The 22,094-nt window shown below is 53.6% G+C and overlaps 1 protein-coding gene across 1 annotated transcript in view; it reads right to left on the reverse strand.

Moving 5' to 3' along the window:
- The window catches only part of ZNRF2 (zinc and ring finger 2), a 150,678-nt gene extending 144,401 nt beyond the window's left edge, over positions 1-6,277 (reverse strand). Inside the window, exon 1 of the mRNA XM_069730051.1 lies at positions 5,434-6,277. Within this exon, the coding sequence (XP_069586152.1) occupies positions 5,434-5,845 (412 nt within the window). The 5' untranslated portion in view covers positions 5,846-6,277. The remainder of the gene's footprint in view (positions 1-5,433) is intronic.
- Between the last annotated feature and the right edge of the window lie 15,817 nt (positions 6,278-22,094).

Below are 22,094 nucleotides of genomic sequence, written 5' to 3' on the forward strand. Positions count from 1 at the left end.
CCGATCTGCAGGGACGCGATCTTTCTGTGACACAGCATATGCGTCACAGGTCGGATTGGCACCGACTTTCATGACGCATACGCTGTGTCACAGGTCGGGAAGGGGTTAAAATTCAGATCAACAAGTACATCAGGAAAACAAGTAATGGGAAGCGAAGAGCTGGGCCTTGTTTACTGGAGGTGCTAAGCCACTTAATGATGCCTCATTTCTGCCAGACAGGCTGCCGGCCATGGAGAGACTTAGCACAGCTTATTCACCAGACCGTCTGTGCTCCAGTATATTAACAATAACCTGAGCTGAAGCTGTACATAGATTGATCGTGTCGTCCAGAATAAATGCAATGCTTACAACAGCGCCATACCAACAATTTCATTATAATGCAATCTTACTACTTTTCATTGATCTCATGACAAACCATTGTAATGCGTAATCCACCGCAGGCACAATTTATCTGGTCCCAGGAAGAATAACACTTTATACACAATACATTGGCTACGTGTGCTGCTTGCTCGCCCCATGTAAACGTGCCCTAAAGGGGTTCTCCCATAATAGGCAGTTATTACTAGTGATGAGAGACTATACTCGGCACCTGAGATTTCCCAGCACGCTCGGGTGTCCTCCGAGTATTTCTAAGTACTCAGATTTCGTTTTCAGTGCCGCAGCTGAATGATTTACATCTGTTAGCCAGCATAAGTACATGTGGGGGTTGCCTGGTTGCTAGGGAATCCCCACATGTATTCAAGCTGTCTATCAGCTGTAAATCATGCAGCTGCGGCGCTGAAAACTAAATCTCCGAGTACTTACAAATACTCGGAGGACACCCGAGCGTGCTCGGAAAATCTCGAGTAACAAGTATATTCGCTCATCACTAGTTATTACCTATCCAGGGGATAGATGATAAAAGTTTGATTGCGGGAATCCACGGCACTTATGACAAGCGCTCTAATCCCATGTTATGTGTCACTGCGGTTGGGATTAAATAGATAAAACGGCAGTCATGCATGCCCATGAGATGACCCCTATTCCCCTGATCACTGGAGGTTCCTGCAATCAGAATTTTCTTTTCATGTAGACTTTACAATGAGATGTGGGATGAATCCTGTTGGATGAACATGCGCGAATAAACCCCATTTATATTTGGAAATTAGAGTAGCAAAAAGTCTCACAAAATCCTGGTCCAGCAGCCACGTCAGTAGTTCACGACCGTCAAGACCAGAGCCCTTTGTTCCGCCTATGTGGTGGCGCCTCTTCTGATTAGTGGCCCAGGCATTGTTACAGCGAGACTCGCACGAGTTTGCGGCACATCTACTAATCACAAGATTGTGCCGCCAGGTTTGAGGTTAGCAGGTCTTTTTTCCAGCAGCCACAAATTACCGACACGGGAACTAAGCCAGTCCTGCAAAATCTTTTGCTTAACTCTGTTGGAAACCTTTTATAATGGCGTGGTTTCTGTGTTTTTAGCAATACCGGGAACATATAAGTCCGGGATTTCACAATCGAAGATTTGGAAGTTGCTTAAGCAGCCAGCGGTTACCGTATATTCTGTTTGATTAAGGACGGCTAAACATCCCCATACACTCTGCTTAGTTTGCATGTGTACTTAAAGGGCTTGCCAACTACTAGAACAATCACTTTTTGAGCTTGGCTTGCCCCAATAAAATAAAGCCTAAACTCACCTCCTGTGCTGGCGCCGTTCCAGCTTGATATGACACGTGGTGCCCAATCAGCCCTGGCGTCACTGCCCCCTCCTTTTTGCGGACTCCCTCTTCATGTTCAATTTGTACGAAGGGAGCAGAAAGTGACCGCAGGGCTGATTGGGCGCCGGGCACCACGTGTCATAACAAGTGCACGAGAGCTTCAGGACCGTGAGTGCCAACACCGCTGGAACAGCACCGGCAAGGGAGGAGAGTATATGTTTTTTCATTTTATTGGGGCCAAGCATTTAATTCAAGAAGGGGTTATCCTAGTAGTTGACAATCCCTTTCATCGCGACTGGACAGAAGCAGACAAGTATAGCCAACGCTAGTCTAATGTGTATAGCTACCATGTGCCACTGCCACTTAAGCTCCCAAAATGTACAGTTCTCTTGCAATAGGACACAAGTAAAGTTGTGAATTTCACTTTAGACCACCAATGGAAAAAGTTACCGAAAGCTTTGTGGTTACAACACTGTCACTTAGAGGATAAAATTCCATCCATATCATCCATAAACAAGGAATGCAGATTCCCCATACCTATGGAGCAGTCTTCCCGTAACCAAGGAAAGGAAAACTACCAGCCAGCGGACACCAGTGTTCATACTCCCCAACACAGAAGACAAGCAGCTGTAGCCAACGGAACTGTCCAATACTGAAATCCCCATTCATGGCTTCCATGGGTCAGAGGTTTGCCACAGCCATTAGTCCTTTTATTTTTACGTGATGCATCAATGTGCATCTTCCCCTCTGCCAAATATCCGTGAAGGAGGTTTCTGTTATCCTCAGCTGCTGTAAAGAGAAACACTGTTTTACTCACCGTGACCAGGTCCAGTGCTGAGATTATTGCGCTGCTCCACTGGCCTGTCATTGTCCGCAGCGATAACGTTGAAAAGCTGCAGCCAATCACTGAACTCATTGACGTGACATCAGCGCTGCAGACAATAACAGACACGAGAAGTAGAGGTGGAGACTCAGTGCTGGAGCCGGGGAAGGCGAGAAAAGCACAGTTTGTATTTAGGACATACTGCAGCCAGGAAACAGGGGTTTTCCTAAACCAGCTTAGAACAGAGACCTCAGAAATGTAAAAACCTAGAATGATTAACCACAGAGACTAATAGTCTTATCTGCATAGCTATAGCAGTAATGATTAGACGGAGTTATGAAGACCTTTCTGCCTTCTTTAAAGCCATATTGGCAGAATTTCCTCAGGCAGGAGTGTGGCTGAAAGGCAGTGGTGTAGCACCGGCCTTCCCAGATGGACCTAAACGACCTTTTGGGCCTCCTAAACTTCAGGTCCCACGGCAGATCCTGCACCCATCATAGTTACATCACTGGTGACAGGTCCTGTAGCAGCTGTACTGGCTGACGTCCACTGACACCAAACTAGAGAATAGGAAAAGGGTTTCTATAACCAATTAAAAGAACAGAAAAGCTAATAAGGACACTTGTACATAAATGTGGAGCAGCGCTATCCGCTCACAGGCAGACCAGCGGGCAGCACCATCCGCTCACAGCCAGACCAGCGGGCAGCACCATCCGCTCACAGCCGGACCAGCGGGCAGCACCATCCGCTCACAGCCGGACCAGCGGGCAGCACCATCCGCTCACAGCCGGACCAGCGGGCAGCACCATCCGCTCACAGCCGGACCAGCGGGCAGCACCATCCGCTCACAGCCGGACCAGCGGGCAGCACCATCCGCTCACAGCCGGACCAGCGGGCAGCACCATCCGCTCACAGCCGGACCAGCGGGCAGCACCATCCGCTCACAGCCGGACCAGCGGGCAGCACCATCCGCTCACAGCCGGACCAGCGGGCAGCACCATCCGCTCACAGCCGGACCAGCGGGCAGCACCATCCGCTCACAGCCGGACCAGCGGGCAGCACCATCCGCTCACAGCCGGACCAGCGGGCAGCACCATCCGCTCACAGCCGGACCAGCGGGCAGCACCATCCGCTCACAGCCGGACCAGCGGGCAGCACCATCCGCTCACAGCCGGACCAGCGGGCAGCACCATCCGCTCACAGCCGGACCAGCGGGCAGCACCATCCGCTCACAGCCGGACCAGCGGGCAGCACCATCCGCTCACAGCCGGACCAGCGGGCAGCACCATCCGCTCACAGCCGGACCAGCGGGCAGCACCATCCGCTCACAGCCGGACCAGCGGGCAGCACCATCCGCTCACAGCCGGACCAGCGGGCAGCACCATCCGCTCACAGCCGGACCAGCGGGCAGCACCATCCGCTCACAGCCGGACCAGCGGGCAGCACCATCCGCTCACAGCCGGACCAGCGGGCAGCACCATCCGCTCACAGCCGGACCAGCGGGCAGCACCATCCGCTCACAGCCGGACCAGCGGGCAGCACCATCCGCTCACAGCCGGACCAGCGGGCAGCACCATCCGCTCACAGCCGGACCAGCGGGCAGCACCATCCGCTCACAGCCGGACCAGCGGGCAGCACCATCCGCTCACAGCCGGACCAGCGGGCAGCACCATCCGCTCACAGCCGGACCAGCGGGCAGCACCATCCGCTCACAGCCGGACCAGCGGGCAGCACCATCCGCTCACAGCCGGACCAGCGGGCAGCACCATCCGCTCACAGCCGGACCAGCGGGCAGCACCATCCGCTCACAGCCGGACCAGCGGGCAGCACCATCCGCTCACAGCCGGACCAGCGGGCAGCACCATCCGCTCACAGCCGGACCAGCGGGCAGCACCATCCGCTCACAGCCGGACCAGCGGGCAGCACCATCCGCTCACAGCCGGACCAGCGGGCAGCACCATCCGCTCACAGCCGGACCAGCAGGCAGCACCATCCGCTCACAGCCGGACCAGCGGGCAGCACCATCCGCTCACAGCCGGACCAGCGGGCAGCACTATCCGCTCACAGCCGGACCAGCGGGCAGCACCATCCGCTCACAGCCGGACCAGCGGGCAGCACCATCCGCTCACAGCCGGACCAGCGGGCAGCACCATCCGCTCACAGCCGGACCAGCGGGCAGCACTATCCGCTCACAGCCGGACCAGCGGGCAGCACTATCCGCTCACAGCCGGACCAGCGGGCAGCACTATCCGCTCACAGCCGGACCAGCGGGCAGCACTATCCGCTCACAGCCGGACCAGCGGGCAGCACTATCCGCACACAGCCGGACCAGCGGGCACCACTATCCGCTCACAGCCGGACCAGCGGGCACCACTATCCGCTCACAGCCGGACCAGCGGGCAGCACTATCCGCTCACAGCCGGACCAGCGGGCAGCACTATCCGCTCACAGCCGGACCAGCGGGCAGCACTATCCGCTCACAGCCGGACCAGCGGGCAGCACTATCCGCTCACAGCCGGACCAGCGGGCACCACTATCCGCTCACAGCCGGACCAGCGGGCACCACTATCCGCTCACAGCCGGACCAGAGGGCAGCACCATCCGCTCACAGCCGGACCAGCGGGCAGCACCATCCGCCCACAGCCGGACCAGCGGGCAGCACCATCCGCCCACAGCCGGACCAGCGGGCAGCACCATCCGCCCACAGCCGGACCAGCGGGCAGCACCATCCGCACACAGCCGGACCAGCGGGCAGCACTATCCGCTCACAGCCGGACCAGCGGGCAGCACCATCTGCTCACTCTTGGGGTCTGCCCTGTATGAGGTGACAGCTGTGTGTGGGGACTGAAGTTTGGCTCAGCAGACACGTGATCCTTTATGTCGTCATCGCTCTCACATGATGTCACTACTCACCTCCAAAGAGGTGCGGGGACAGGTGAGACGGCAGCGATCCGATCAGCAGCCTGGAGCCGCCGCCTCCTGCCCCGGGCGCCCGCTCTCTGCCTCCCTCCTCGGGTGTGCTGCTGCCGGAGTCTCTCGCTGCCCCCGGTATACCGAGCTGGGCCTGGCTGCGAATTCCTCCCACAGATCGGCTCCGAGAACCCAATGTTGGCGGCGTGTGCTCCGAGCCTCCGGCTCCGCCGCCCGCTGCAGCCGAGTGTCCTGCGTGTGTGTACGGGTACCTGGCCAGGGGGGAGGAGGTGGAGGCGGCCACCCCTGCTGGGCCCCTGATCGGTCCCCGGCCGGTGCTAGAAGGGATATCCGACCCCGAGTACGCCCGTGTCCGACCGTCCGAGGCCGGGCTGCTGCTCTGCCGGCCGCCCATCCCCGGCACACACCCGGCCGGGTCACCGTGAATATGACGTGTACTGCGGACAGGATCCCGTGCTCCGGTCAGTGGCGTCCGCTACATCGTAGTGCCATGTCCGTGTCTGCGAGCGGCTCCTGCGTGTCCTGGGTCCGGTGTTACCTCCAGCAGCAGCTGACAGGACGTGTGCCCGGCGCCATGGTGCACTCTCTCCAGCCGTACAGCCCGGGGCTCCGGTCACACGGTGCACTCAGCGCACGGCAGCGGGGCACAACTCAGAAACTTTCCAGCAGCCCAGCGTGACAGGAAGGCAGACATGGTGGCGTCACGCCCACTGCAGCCCGCGGTGTACCAGGACGTGTGCACGGGGATGTAGCGTGTCCCCTGGTCGCCGCTCTCCGCCCCTGTCCTGGGAAGCGCCGCCGCCTCCTCCTCCGTCTCCGCGGTATCACTAGTCAGTGGCGGCTCTGCCTGTGTCTCCGCCTCCTGTCAGTGGCGGCTCCTCCCCTCAGGCTCCGCCCCGTTTTCGCGCCCTCACGCGTCACCTTTCTGTGTTTACGTCTCCTCTGTGTCATTGTGTCTCCTTCACACCGGTGCTTCCCGCAGCTCACACACACGTGTGACCGTGTACATGCCCATATAGACAGCTTAGAAGGGTTGATCCTACTGACAGATTCCCTTTAACCCATTTCCGACGTGGAGCATAATAATACACCCATGCCGGACTCCCTCTCTTTGATGTGGGCTCTGGCCCTGAGCCTACATCTTTCGCGGCACATGTCAGCTGTTTGAAACAGCTGACATGTCTCTAACAGTCGCAAGTGGAATCGCATTTAACTCGCGCTTCCGGCAAGCAAGCTGGAAATCCCGCCCATCGGTGACCCCGTCACGTGATCACGGGTTAGGCTAGTTTCACATTTGCGGTTGGGAGGGCTGCGGATGGCCGCGTACTTCCTCCCTTCTTCCTTCAAGCCCCGCCTCTGCACCGCCTACTTCTCCATGCATCCTGCGTACCTATCTTTAACATTGGGTACGCAGGGACATGCGTTGTATGCGGATGCGTCCTAATGTGGCGATTTGACGTGTGCAGCAACCGCACGGAAACGCAAATGTGAAACTAGTCTTACTGATGGGTTGGCATGACAACCAGAGGTCACCAGCAGCAGAGGCGTAGCTAGAGCTTTTGCCGCCCGGGGCTATTCCCGAGTTTGGCGCCCCCCCCCCCCCCCCCGGCTCAATACACACAAAGGTTACCAAAAACGGTTTTCCTGTTTTGTAGAACTTAAACTGGGCCTAATGGTGTCACCCCCACATGCCACACCTGTGACTTAATACCACCACACCATGACCAGGCCACATAGTGACCGAATAATACTACATACAAGGGACAAATACCACAACACCATTTCCAGACCACATATTACCACCACATAGTGACTGAATACTACAATACTGATCAGTAATAAAAAAAAAACCACAATACTATCACCATAAGTGCCAGTATTCACAGGAGATCTGTACTTAGTATGCAGTGTCTGTGTAGAGGTAATACAGAGATCACTGGTGACATTATACACAGGACCTCTATATAGTATACAGTGTATAGTGTCAGTGTATAGGTAACACTGACTCACCAGTGACGTCTCTAGGTGAAGTCCTTCATCTTTCATCCAGCACAGACCGCCATCATTCCTTCCAGCCAGGACTCGTTTCTGCAGGAAATAACACAGTTATCTCGAGCTCCGCTTGCAGAACACATTACTTAATTTTTCACAACTTCTACATTACATCACATGAAGAAAAAAAGGTGATATAGTGTCACTCTGCACAGTAACAGGACCGCCCCCCCATTTAAAACAGTATACTCAAAAAATAAAATAAATACATCACTGCAGTAATAATATCCCTTAATTAGCCCCTATAGTAATAATATTCCCCACCCTGGCCCCGTTTCTCATTCCTGGCTCCAGCCATATGTTCTCGCATCCTGCCCTCATGAGTATCCATTCTACCCCATATGATCTCCACATCCTGCCCCACCAGCCTCCATCGTATCCGTCCTGCCCCATGATCCAATCCTGCCCCGTGTCTCCAATCATGCCCCGTATCTACATTCTGCCCATGCCTCAAGTCCTGCCCCCAGTGTGTCCAGCATATTACCCCCATGTTGTCCAGCAATCTGCCCCAGTGTGTCCAGCATATTACCCCCATGTTGTCCAGCAATCTGCCCCAGTGTGTCCAGCATATTACCCCCAGTGTGTCCAGCAATCTGCCCCAGTATGTCCAGCACTGCCCCCAGTGTGTCCAGCAATCTGCCCCAGTGTCCAGCCTTTCCCCAGTGTGTCCAGCAGTCTGCCCCAGTGTGTCCAGCATATTACCCCCAGTGTCCAGCATTGCCCCAGTGTGTCCAGCATATTACCCCCAGTGTGTCCAGCAATCTGCCCCAGTGTCCAGCATTGCCCCAGTGTGTCCAGAAGTCTGCCCCAGGGTCTCCAGCATTGCCTCAATGTGTCCAGAAATCTGCCCCAGGGTCTCCAGTATTGCCCCAGTGTGTCCAGCAATCTGCCCCATGGTCTCCTGTATTGCCCCAGTGTGTCCAGCATTCTGCCCCATGGTCTCCAGTATTGCCCCGGTGTATCCAGCAATCTGCCCCATGGTCTCCTGTATTGCCCCAGTGTGTCCAGCATTCTGCCCCATGGTCTCCAGTATTGCCCCGGTGTGTCCAGCAATCTGCCCCATGGTCTCCAGTATTGCCCCAGTATGTCCAGAAGTCTGCCCAGGGTCTCCAGCATTGCCTCAATGTGTCCTGAAATCTGCCCCATGGTCTCCAGTATTCAGTGTGTCCAGCAATCTGCCCCATAGTCTCCTGTATTGCCCCAGTGTGTCCAGCATTCTGCCCCATGGTCTCCAGTATTTCCCCAGTGTGTCCAGCATTCTGCCCCATGGTCTCCAGTATTGCCCCAGTGTGTCCAGCATTCTGCCACATGGTCTCCTGTATTGCCCCAGTGTGTCCAGCATTCTGCCCCATGGTCTCCAGTATTGCCCCAGTGTGTCCAGCAATCTGCCCCATGGTCTCCTGTATTGCCCCAGTGTGTCCAGCAATCTGCCCCATGGTCTCCTGTATTGCCCCAGTGTGTCCAGCATTCTGCCCCATGGTCTCCTGTATTGCCCCAGTGTGTCCAGCAATCTGCCCCATGGTCTCCTGTATTGCCCCAGTGTGTCCAGCAATCTGCCCCATGGTCTCCTGTATTGCCCCAGTGTGTCCAGCATTCTGCCACATGGTCTCCTGTATTGCCCCAGTGTGTCCAGCATTCTGCCCCATGGTCTCCAGTATTGCCCCAGTGTGTCCAGCAATCTGCCCCATGGTCTCCTGTATTGCCCCAGTGTGTCCAGCAATCTGCCCCATGGTCTCCTGTATTGCCCCAGTGTGTCCAGCATTCTGCCACATGGTCTCCTGTATTGCCCCAGTGTGTCCAGCAATCTGCCCCATGGTCTCCAGTATTGCCCCAGTGTGTCCAGCAATCTGCCCCATAGTCTCCTGTATTGCCCCAGTGTGTCCAGCAATCTGCCCCATGGTCTCATGTATTGCCCCAGTGTGTCCAGCAATCTGCCCCATGGTCTCCTGTATTGCCCCAGTGTGTCCAGCATTCTGCCCCATGGTCTCCAGTATTGCCCCAGTGTGTCCAGCATTCTGCCCCATGGTCTCCAGTATTGCCCCAGTGTGTCCAGCAATCTGCCCCATGGTCTCCAGTATTGCCCCAGTGTGTCCAGCATTGCCCCAGCCCCAGACAGTCAGACATAAAGAAAAAAAAAAAAAAGTAAAATCCTCACCTCTCCCGTTCCTAGCGCAGGTCCGGTGCAGTCAGCGTCTCTCCGGCTCTGCGACGCTCAGGACAGAGAGGCAGAGCGGCGCGCACAGTAGTGACGTCATCGCGCCCTCTGCTCTGAGACGTCGCAGAGTCAGAGGACGCTGCAGCTGCCGGCGCCGCAGGAACCAGGAGAGGTGAGTATAGAGCGGGGGGCGGGGGGCGGGGTCCGGTGGTGGGGGGAGCTGGCCCTGGTCGTGGCGGCGGACGGCGCCCTACTGTCCCTGTGTGAGGGAGTGTGACCGGCCCCACGGTGCCCTCTGCCCTGTGTGAGGGAGTGTGACCGGCCCCACGGTGCCCTCCTGTCCCTGTGTGAGGGAGTGTGACCGGCCTCACGGTGCCCTCTGCCCTGTGTGAGGGAGTGTGACCGGCCTCACGGTGCCCTACTGTCCCTGTGTGAGGGAGTGTGACCGGCCTCACGGTGCCCTACTGTCCCTGTGTGAGGGAGTGTGACCGTCCTCACGGTGCCCTACTGTCCCTGTGTGAGGGAGTGTGACCGGCCTCACGGTGCCCTACTGTCCCTGTGTGAGGGAGTGTGACCGGCCTCACGGTGCCCTACTGTCCCTGTGTGAGGGAGTGTGACCGGCCTCACGGTGCCCTCTGCCCTGTGTGAGGGAGTGTGACTGGCCTCACGGTGCCCTCCTGTCCCTGTGTGAGGGAGTGTGACCGGCCTCACGGTGCCCTCTGCCCTGTGTCAGGGAGTGTGACCGGCCTCACGGTGCCCTCTGCCCTGTGTCAGGGAGTGTGACCGGCCTCACGGTGCCCTCTGCCCTGTGTGAGGGAGTGTGACCGGCCTCACGGTGCCCTCCTCTGCCCTGTGTGAGGGAGTGTGACCGGCCTCACGGTGCCCTCCTCTGCCCTGTGTGAGGGAGTATGACCGGCTCCACGGTGCCCTTCTCTGCCCTGTGTGAAGAAGTATGACCGGCCCCACGGTGCCCGCCTCTTCCCTGTGTGACTGGCCTTACAGTGTCTGACCTCTACCCTGTTTAAGAGAGTGTGACCGGCCCCATGGTATCCATCTCTGCCCTGTGTGAGGGAGTGTGACCGGCTTCACGGTGCCCTCCTCTATCCTGTGTGAGGGAGTGTGGCCGGCCCCACGGTGCCCTCCTCTGCCCTGTGTGTGAGGGAGTGTGACCGGCCCCACGGTGTCCACGTCTGCCCTGTGTGAGGGAGAGTGACCGGCCCACGGAGCCCTCCGCTCCCCTGTGTGAGGGAGTGTTCCCGGCCCCACGGTGTCCCCGTCTGCCCTGTTTGATATTAAAAATATAAAAGTTCAAATCACCCCCTTTTGCCTCATTCAAAATAAAACAATAAAAATCAAACATCCACATATTTGATATTGCCGCGTTCAGAATCGCCCAATCTATCAATATAAGAAAGAATTAACCCGTTCGCTAAACGACATAATGAGAAAAAAGTCAAAATGCCAGAATTACATTTTTTTGGTCCCCGCGGCTTTGCAATAACAAGCAATAACGGGCAATCAAAAGATCATATCTAAACCAAAATGGTATCAATAAAAATGTCAGATTGGCACACAAAAATTAAGCCCTCACTCAGCACCAAATTACGAAAAATGGAGACACCACAGGTCTCGGAAAATGGTGCCATTTTGTTTTGGGGGTTTTTAACCAAAGTTTCGATTTTTTTTTTAAATCACTTAAATAAAAAAGAACCTAGATATGTTTGGTGTCTATGAACTCGCAATGACCTTTAATATTTTGAAAAACTTTTCTTACTTTCTGCATGCTTCAATAGTCTCCGTGGGAGACTAGAAGCTACACTTGTCCGATCAGTTCTGCTACATACAGGCGATGATCAGATCGCCTGTATGTAGCAGAAATGCTCCCTTGCTATAAGCGCCGAGTGGCGCTCATAGCAATCTGGCAGTGACAACTATAGAGGTCTGCTGGTCAGTGGCGTAGGAAGGGGGGTGCGGGGGGGGCGGTCCGCCCCGGGCGGCACAATGCGGGGGGCGGCCGGCGCTGCAGGAGAAGAAAAAAAAAAAAAAAAAAGACGCCCCTTTAAATCTTCGGGCGGCGCCGTCCGCCGCCACGACCAGGGCCAGCTCCCCCCACCACCGGACCCCGCCCCCCGCCCCCCGCTCTATACTCACCTCTCCTGGTTCCTGCGGCGCCGGCAGCTGCAGCGTCCTCTGACTCTGCGACGTCTCAGAGCAGAGGGCGCGATGACGTCACTACTGTGCGCGCCGCTCTGCCTCTCTGTCCTGAGCGTCGCAGAGCCGGAGAGACGCCGACTGCATCGGACCTGCGCTAGGAACGGGAGAGGTGAGGATTTTACTTTTTTTTTTTTTTCTTTATGTCTGACTGTCTGGGGCTGGGGCAATGCTGGACACACTGGGGCAATACTGGAGACCATGGGGCAGATTGCTGGACACACTGGGGCAATACATGAGACCATGGGGCAGATTGCTGGACACACTGGGGCAATACAGGAGACTATGGGGCAGATTGCTGGACACACTGGGGCAATACTGGAGACCATGGGGCAGATTGCTGGACACACTGGGGCAATACAGGAGACCATGTGGCAGAATGCTGGACACACTGGGGCAATACAGGAGACCATGGGGCAGATTGCTGGACACACTGGGGCAATACAGGAGACCATGGGGCAGATTGCTGGACACACTGGGGCAATACTGGAGACCATGGGGCAGAATGCTGGACACACTGGGGCAATACAGGAGACCATGTGGCAGAATGCTGGACACACTGGGGCAATACAGGAGACCATGGGGCAGATTGCTGGACACACTGGGGCAATACAGGAGACCATGGGGCAGATTGCTGGACACACTGGGGCAATACAGGAGACCATGGGGCAGAATGCTGGACACACTGGGGCAATACAGGAGACCATGGGGCAGATTGCTGGACACACTGGGGCAATACAGGAGACCATGGGGCAGATTGCTGGACACACTGGGGCAATACTGGAGACCATGGGGCAGAATGCTGGACACACTGGGGCAATACAGGAGACCATGTGGCAGAATGCTGGACACACTGGGGCAATACAGGAGACCATGGGGCAGATTGCTGGACACACTGGGGCAATACTGGAGACCATGGGGCAGAATGCTGGACACACTGGGGAAATACTGGAGACCATGGGGCAGAATGCTGGACACACTGGGGCAATACAGGAGACTATGGGGCAGATTGCTGGACACACTGAATACTGGAGACCATGGGGCAGATTTCAGGACACATTGAGGCAATGCTGGAGACCCTGGGCAGACTTCTGGACATACTGGGGCAATACTGGAGACCATGGGGCAGATTGCTGGACACACCGGGGCAATACTGGAGACCATGGGGCAGAATGCTGGACACACTGGGGCAATACAGGAGACCATGGGGCAGATTGCTGGATACACCGGGGCAATACTGGAGACCATGGGGCAGAATGCTGGACACACTGGGGCAATACAGGAGACCATGGGGCAGATTGCTGGACACACTGGGGCAATACTGGAGACCCTGGGGCAGATTTCTGGACACATTGAGGCAATGCTGGAGACCCTGGGGCAGACTTCTGGACACACTGGGGCAATGCTGGACACTGGGGCAGATTGCTGGACACACTGGGGGTAATATGCTGGACACACTGGGGCAATGCTGGACACTGGGGGGCAATGCTGGACACTGGGGGTAATAGCTGGACACACTGGGGCAGACTGCTGGACACACTGGGGAAAGGCTGGACACTGGGGCAGATTGCTGGACACACTGGGGGCAGTGCTGGACATACTGGGGCAGATTGCTGGACACACTGGGGGTAATATGCTGGACACACTGGGGCAGATTGCTGGACAACATGGGGGTAATATGCTGGACACACTGGGGCAGATTGCTGGACAACATGGGGGTAATATGCTGGACACACTGGGGGCAGGACTTGAGGCATGGGCAGAATGTAGATACGGGGCATGATTGGAGACACGGGGCAGGATTGGATCATGGGGCAGGACGGATACGATGGAGGCTGGTGGGGCAGGATGTGGAGATCATATGGGGTAGAATGGATACTCATGAGGGCAGGATGCAAGAACATATGGCTGGAGCCAGGAATGAGAAACGGGGCCAGGGTGAGGAATATTATTACCATAGGGGCTAATTAAGGGATATTATTACTGCAGTGATGTATTTATTTTATTTTTTGAGTATACTGTTTTAAATGGGGGGGCGGTCCTGTTACTGTGCAGAGTGACACTATATCACCTTTTTTTCTTCATGTGATGTAATGTAGAAGTTGTGAAAAATTAAGTAATGTGTTCTGCAAGCGGAGCTCGAGATAACTGTGTTATTTCCTGCAGAAACGAGTCCTGGCTGGAAGGAATGATGGCGGTCTGTGCTGGATGAAAGATGAAGGACTTCACCTAGAGACGTCACTGGTGAGTCAGTGTTACCTATACACTGACACTATACACTGTATACTATATAGAGGTCCTGTGTATAATGTCACCAGTGATCTCTGTATTACCTCTACACAGACACTGCATACTAAGTACAGATCTCCTGTGAATACTGGCACTTATGGTGATAGTATTGTGGGGTTTTTTTTATTACTGATCAGTATTGTAGTATTCAGTCACTATGTGGTGGTAATATGTGGTCTGGAAATGGTGTTGTGGTATTTGTCCCTTGTATGTAGTATTATTCGGTCACTATGTGGCCTGGTCATGGTGTGGTGGTATTAAGTCACAGGTGTGGCATGTGGGGGTGACACCATTAGGCCCAGTTTAAGTTCTACAAAACAGGAAAACCGTTTTTGGTAACCTTTGTGTGTATTGAGCCGGGGGGGGGGGGGGGGCACCAAACTCGGGAACAGCCCCGGGCGGCAAAAGCTCTAGCTACGCCTCTGCTGCTGGTGACCTCTGGTTGTCATGCCAACCCATCAGTAAGACTAGTTTCACATTTGCGTTTCCGTGCGGTTGCTGCACACGTCAAATCGCCACATTAGGACGCATCCGCATACAACGCATGTCCCTGCGTACCCAATGTTAAAGATAGGTACGCAGGATGCATGGAGAAGTAGGCGGTGCAGAGGCGGGGCTTGAAGGAAGAAGGGAGGAAGTACGCGGCCATCCGCAGCCCTCCCAACCGCAAATGTGAAACTAGCCTAACCCGTGATCACGTGACGGGGTCACCGATGGGCGGGATTTCCAGCTTGCTTGCCGGAAGCGCGAGTTAAATGCGATTCCACCTGCGACTGTTAGAGACATGTCAGCTGTTTCAAACAGCTGACATGTGCCGCGAAAGATGTAGGCTCAGGGCCAGAGCCCACATCAAAGAGAGGGAGTCCGGCATGGGTGTATTATTATGCTCCACGTCGGAAATGGGTTAAAGGGAATTTGTCAGTAGGATCAACCCTTCTAAGCTGTCTATATGGGCATGTAGGATAGGGAGCTGAATATAATGTAACTTGATATGTTCGATCTGTTGTATTATTCCAGAGAAATACACATCTTCCTTAATATGTAAATTAGCTGTTAAGGTCTATAGGCCTAACACTGATCTCCCTGAGAATCTGCCTCCAGAAGCTTATTTTTTTTTTTTTTTTTTCAACTTTTCAAAAAACATGAACAATACAGTATTACCAGAAGCTTATTTTAAACTAGATGGTGGCCCGATTCTAATGCATCGGGTATTCTAGAATATGTATGTATATAGCAGCCACATAGTATATAACAGAGGCCACGACATATTCTAGAATACCCGATGCGTTAATACAGGCCACGCAGTATATAACAGTGGCCACGCAGTATATAACGGCCCAAACAGTATATAACATTTCCCACGTAGTATATAACACTGCTCACGTAGTATATAACATTGCCCACGTAGTATATAGCAGCCACGCAGTATATAACACAGCCCACGTAGTATATAACACAGTCCAAACAGTATATAACACAGTCCACATAGTATATAACATTGCCCACATAGTATATAACACTGCCCACGTAGTATATAGCAGCCATGTAGTATATAACACTGCCCACGCAGTATATAACACAGCCCACATAGTATACAACACTGCCCACGTAGTATATAGCAGCCATGTAGTATATAACGCAGCCCACGCAGTATATAACACAGCCCTCATAGTATTTAGCAGTGTGGGCACCATACCAGTGTGGGCACCATACCAGTGTGGGCACCATAAGATTTAGCGAGACCGCTAAATCTTCTGGTTAATTTAGCAATGCATCTCTGGGAACGGAAGCTGGCGGCAGCCACGCGCGCCTCGGCGGACGACGGATGGTGAGAATAGCAGGTTTTTTGTTTTTTTATTATTTTTAACATTAGATCTTTTTACTATTGATGCTGCATAGGCAGCATCAATAGTAAAAAGTTGGTCACACAGGGTTAATAGCAGCGTTAACGGAGTGCGTTACCCGTGGCATAACGTGGTCCATTAACGCTGTCATTAACCCTGTGTGAGCGCTGACTGGAGGGGAGTATGAAGCGGGCGCCAGGCACTGACTGGGCGGGAGTAGGGAGGGACTAATTCTCGGCCGGGCTGTACCCGTCGCTGATTGGACGCGGCAGCCAATCAGCGACGCGGGATTTCCATGACGGAAGTTGCAGACAGAAAGACGGACGTAACCCTTAGACAATTATATAGTAGATTAAGTGTGTGGCATGTAATGACTCACAGTCTGCTTTCATAACAACCCCCCTTTTGAGCAATTAGACTAGAGCTAACATACAGGGCCGGCGTCAGCACACGGCGTACCCGGGCAAGTGCCGGGGTGCTGGCGAGACACAGGGGCCCATTAAGGGCCGGCGTTAGGGGCAGGCAGCTGCCAGTGCCTAGTGCCCCCGCTCCCCCAGGGGCCCTCAGCTAGCAGCACATCACACAGCTGCTATGGGGCCCCTGTGAGGCAGGGGGGCCCACCTGTCGCAAGCGCCAACTCCCCCCGCCACCGCTTTGAACTTTACCGGTGTCTGCCGGTAAAGTTCAAAGCAAATGTTGGAGGAGAGAGCGTCACCTGACGCTCCCTCTCCCATCATTCCCCACTCTGCGTCTGACACTGCTGGAAAAACCTCAAAACACCACAAGGCAGTCATGAAATCCAACAGCATTTTATTAAAGTCACAATCAACAATAAAGAAGATTTAACAGACAAACAGATACAATGGGGCTAAAAGAGATGACAAGGACCTCATCAGCATCAAGCCAAGCCCAAGGTAGGGTACATCCCTGTAAGGCTACTTTCACACTAGCGTCGGATTCGGCCCGTCGCATTGCGTCGGGCCGAGATTCCGACGCTAGCGTTTGTTGTGCCGCACAACGGGTGCAGCGGATGCATTTCTCAGGCGCATCCGCTGCCCCATTGTGAGGTGCGGGGAGGTGGGGGCGGAGTTCCGGCCACTCATGCGCGGTCGGAAAAAGCGGTCCGTCGGCTGCAAAAAAACGTTACATTTAACGTTTTTGCTCCCGGCAGTCCGCCACAACACGGCGAAACCGTCGCAAGACGGTTGCGATGTGTGTCAATACGTCGCAATGCGTCGGTAATGTAACTCTATGGGGCAAAAACGCATCCTGCAAACAACTTTGAGGATGCATTTTTTCCCCTAAACGATGCATTGTGACGTATTAAAAAAAACGCCAGTGTGAAAGTAGCCTAAGCGATAATTGTATGCAGAAAATCCGCATACTGCCAAGTGCAGAAAAGTGCAATACTGATAGCAGCCACTGACACTGCTGCTGCGGGTGCGCGATGACGTCATCGCGCACTCGCTGTGTGTCAGGCAGTGCAGCGGCAGCCGCCGAGACCGGAGCAGGGAGGGAGCAGCGCGGCGCTGGAACATTGAGAGGTGAGGAGTGGGTTTTTTTTTTGTAACTATAACAGTGAGTACTGGACTATGGGGCCATTCTTGGGGGGAGGGAGGCTGTGCTGTATACTACATGTCTGTGCTATATACTACATGGCTGTGCAATACACTACGTGGGCTGTGTTATATACTACGTGGGCTGTTATATGCTACGTGGGCTGTGCTATATACTACATGGCTGTTCTATATACTACGTGGGCTGTGTTATATAATATGTGACTGTGCTATATATTATATGGGCTGTTATATGCTACGTGGGCTGCGCTATATACTACATGGCTGTTCTATATACTACATGGGCTGTGTTATATAATATGTGGCTGTGCTATATACTATATGGGCTGTTATATGCTACGTGGGCTGTGCTATATAATACATGGCTGTTCTATATACTACATGGGCTGTGTTATATAATATGTGGCTGTGCTATATACTATATGGGCTGTTATATGCTATGTGGGCTGTGCTATATACTACGTGGCTGTGTTATATGCTGCGTGGGCTCTTATATACTACATGGCTGTTTTATATGCTACGTGGCTGTGCTATATACTACGTGGGCTGTGTTATATACTACATGGCTGTGCTATATGCGATCATGAATCGTGGTATGTGTTAAAGGGGGGGCCCACTGAGACTCTTTCGCCCGGGGCCCTCAAAAACCTGGAGCCAGCCCTGCTAACATAGTACAACAGAAGTGAACTTTGTCTCATTAAAAAAAACACTTGCAGCTGCAGTTGTCCTTTCACAGTGCTTCAGCTTCCATCTCATGGGCAGTCAGTATGGGGCAGTCAGTATGGGGGGCAGTATAGCAGAGCTGACAGCATGGTGGGAAGACTACTGCAAATGTGTTTTTGTTTGTAATGAGACAAGGTTCAACTCTGCTGCACTGTGTTCATTATAAGTCACAGCTCTGCAGTGAGATCAGGAGAGCAGACTATCAGTCATTACATTTCACACTGGTAACGCCCCTTTTATTTAACCCTATAGTAACCACCAATACGTCTTTTTACTGAATCTGCGCTATAAGAGACTAGCATACCCCAACAAGTGACAATCCAGTAGCTATCAGCTGTACACTATAGCTGACAACTTGCTTCATCAGCCACGAATAGTGTTGGTAACAACTATAGTTGTTTAACCCCTTAAATGCTACTGTCAATAATGACTACAGCATCTAGATGATTAACAGAGTGGGGGGGCCAGGGGCGGACTGGGCCGGGTGGCAGGAATGTGGATCGCCCCCCCGTTAGGGCAGTGGGGTACTCGGAGCCGGGCCCTTCGGTTCTCAAGGGGGATGTCACGGTGGCTGACCCGGTCCGTGGCCCTAGGGGATGTCCGTTAATAAATGGGGAAAGGTCTTTAAAGGGATAGTGTTCGCGACGCCACCTGTGGTATTCGGTCAGGGTGACCGACGCTGCTTAGGGGTCCGCTGGGGTGATGTTATGGCAGCTAGATGGTATACCTTCCCACAGGTGAGGTACGTCCCCAGGGCTTCCCAGTGTATAGATGGTGGATGGTGTGAGGCGCAGAGAAGAACGAGGACACAAGGTTACAGTCTCTTTACCTTTTTACTGAAGGCTTCAGCGTCCACAGTCCAGACCACCAGACCACAGGGCAGGCAGAGTTCGTCCGGTCTGAAGGCAAGTCCAGAGTCCTCTTATCCAGGTGGAAATCAGTAGCCTTCCTCTAGCGCCTGAGTGTTGCAGTCCCTCCCTGCTGAGCTTCTCGGTGAGGTCCTCACAACTACTGTAGATGTTAAGTCTCTTTCTCTCTGTCCCCCTGATGGGTAGGATAGGACAAACCCGTATGACTGATGGCCTGAGGCTTTTTACAGGGACACTATCACGCCCCGGCCCCCACAAGTTGCAACCATGCCTCCTGGGTATAAGGTCGGGCAGCCAACGTGGAATTGACTGTCCTGCCAGTCTCTGAAGTAAAGCGTAGAGATCCTTACTCCATCGGTGTTTTGGCTACCGGCTTCTGCGCCTCAGAAAGGAGGCAACCTTTTACAGGGCAGAACTCCTTCTGGTTTCCTCTCCTCTTGCTATGACTTCATTTCTCACTCACTACAAGACAATTCCCTTCTGATGTCTCTTTCTTAGGATGTTGCCGCACGTGGGGCAGGCGCAGCTCCGTGGACCCTCGTCCTCCGCAGACCTCAATCTGCATCTGGCTCCCTCTCCCTCCAGCCAGCTTCTCCTTGTTCTGCCTACCTTTCTATCCAGACCACCAGTTTTACCTAGTTGTGAGGAGTGCCCTAATAGATAGAAGCATGGCTCCCCCTGGCAGCCTGGAGTGTGAAGTGTGTTGTGTGGTTTGTGATACCTGGTAGGGTGATCTCCTTTATTGCCTTCAGACGTAACACCACTCCCCCTGGTGGAAGAGCTACATTACTGCAACAACCAGGACCATGGGGCGCTGCAAATGCATATGCACCCCGGGCCGGTGCCTAAGCAGCTGCACAGGGCCGCTGGAGGACTAGCAGTGATTGTAATACATAGCACCACCTGTAGTGCGCAGTGGTGTCATCCCGCCAGCAGCCTCGACATGTAGGCTTCAGGGGTATGTGATGAGCAGGCTCCTGTGCGGCGCTGCCACTCTGAGGGAGAGAGCCAGCAGCAATCAAGATGAAAGGTCAGCATACCGGCCTGTGTGTGCACGGAGCTTCGGCTTCTCCTGCTCTTATCTGGTATCCCGGCAGAGAAGGAGAGACCGGGGAGGTGCCGGGACAGTGTAGAGCTGTGCACAGGAGAAACTGAAGAGCTGCACATAGACATCAGCCGCCCCTGCCCCACAGAGAAGATTGTGTGATGTGTGTATGAGGTATCTGGTGCGTGTGTGTGTGATGCTGCATGTGTGTATGAGGTATCTGGTGTGTATGTGATGGCTGCGTGTGTGTGATGTCTGCGTGTGTGTGATGGCTGCGTGTGTGTGTGATGGCTGCGTGTGTGTGATGGCTGCGTGTGTGTGATGCTGCGTGTGTGTGTGTGAGCTGCATGTGTGTGAGCTGTATGTGAGCTGTGTGTGTGTGAGCTGTGTGTGTGTGAGCTGTGTGTGTGTGCTGCGTGTGTGTGTGCTGCGTGTGTGTGAGCTGTGTGTGTGTGAGCTGTGTGTGTGAGCTGCGTGTATGTGTGAGCTGTGTGCGTGTGTGTGAGCTGCGTGTATGTGTGAGCTGTGTGCGTGTGTGTGAGCTGCGTGTGTGTATGTCATTATACAGTGGGACTGTGCGTGGGTGTCATTTTACAGTGGGGTTGTGCGTATGTGTCATTATACAGTGGGGCTGTGCGTGTGTGTGTGTGTCATTGGTGCATTCACTCTGTGTCATTCTGTGTGGCTGCAGACTTGTGCTTCTCACATTGCTCGCAGTTCTGTGGTTATTTGGTGGGTGTCTGGCTGCAAGTTTGTGATTTGCATACATGCGGTCACATGCCGACTAGACTTGCATGGCGAATGCAACTGTATTGAACAAGGCCCAAAACAGTCTAGTCGAAATGTGGCTGGGAATATATATATATTGCATGCTTGTGGTCACAAGACCACCTGTTGCCGGCACCAGAGAATCTTCACAGCACACAGCGTGCACGATATGAGGATTCACACATAGTGACTGTAGACATGTAGCATAAGATCCGACAACCCCTTTAAGGACTACTCATGGGCCACTGCTGTGTGCTTGCCCCCCAGGCCAAAATTTGCCAGTCAGCCCCTGGTGGGGGCTCCCTCTTTAACCCCATCGGCACCTTAACATCTTGGTTGTGTTGTCCTGATTTTTATCATGGCAATTCATGACCAAATATTGTCCTTAACGTCTTCCAGATATAGTGACCTGTTCAGACGTTATCAGCATTTAGATGGTAAAAACACATTTTTTCATTCCTCTTATCCCACTTTGTATTAATTCCTGAAAAGCACTTGAAGGGTTAATTAACTTAAGGGGTGCTGTTTTTAAAATGGTATCACTTTTGGGGGTTTCCAATATACAGGACCCCCAAAGTCTCTTTAAAACTGAATTGGTCCCTAAAGAAAAAAGTTTTCTAAATTTCCTCGAAAAAAAAATGAAAGATTGCTGTTACATTTTTAAACATTCTAAAATGTGTACCAGTACCATGTAAACCTATGGAAAACCAAATCGGCAGTGCCCATGGTGAGGAAAATACCACACGGAAACGCTGTGTTGTATTTTCCGCAGCATGTCAATTCTTATTGCGGATTCTGCAGCGTTTTACACCTGCTCCTCAATAGGAATCCGCTGGTGTAAAACCGCAGGTGGAATCCGCACAAAAACTGCAGGAAATCCACGGTAAATCCGCAGGTAAAAGCAGTGCGTTTTACCTGCGGATTTTGCAAAAACGGTGCGGAAAAATCTGCACACGAATCCGCAGCGTGGTCACATAGCCTCAGGTGCACAACCTTACCTTATAGGCTTTTCTTGTATAATTGTACCGTGGACGCTTCATATCTACATACTTGCCATGATTACTTCTGGTAATACAGGGACATCCCGCCTGGCAATGTCCCTTATCCCCT

Source organism: Ranitomeya imitator, chromosome 6, assembly GCF_032444005.1.
Source record: "Ranitomeya imitator isolate aRanImi1 chromosome 6, aRanImi1.pri, whole genome shotgun sequence".
NCBI lineage: Eukaryota > Metazoa > Chordata > Amphibia > Anura > Dendrobatidae > Ranitomeya > Ranitomeya imitator.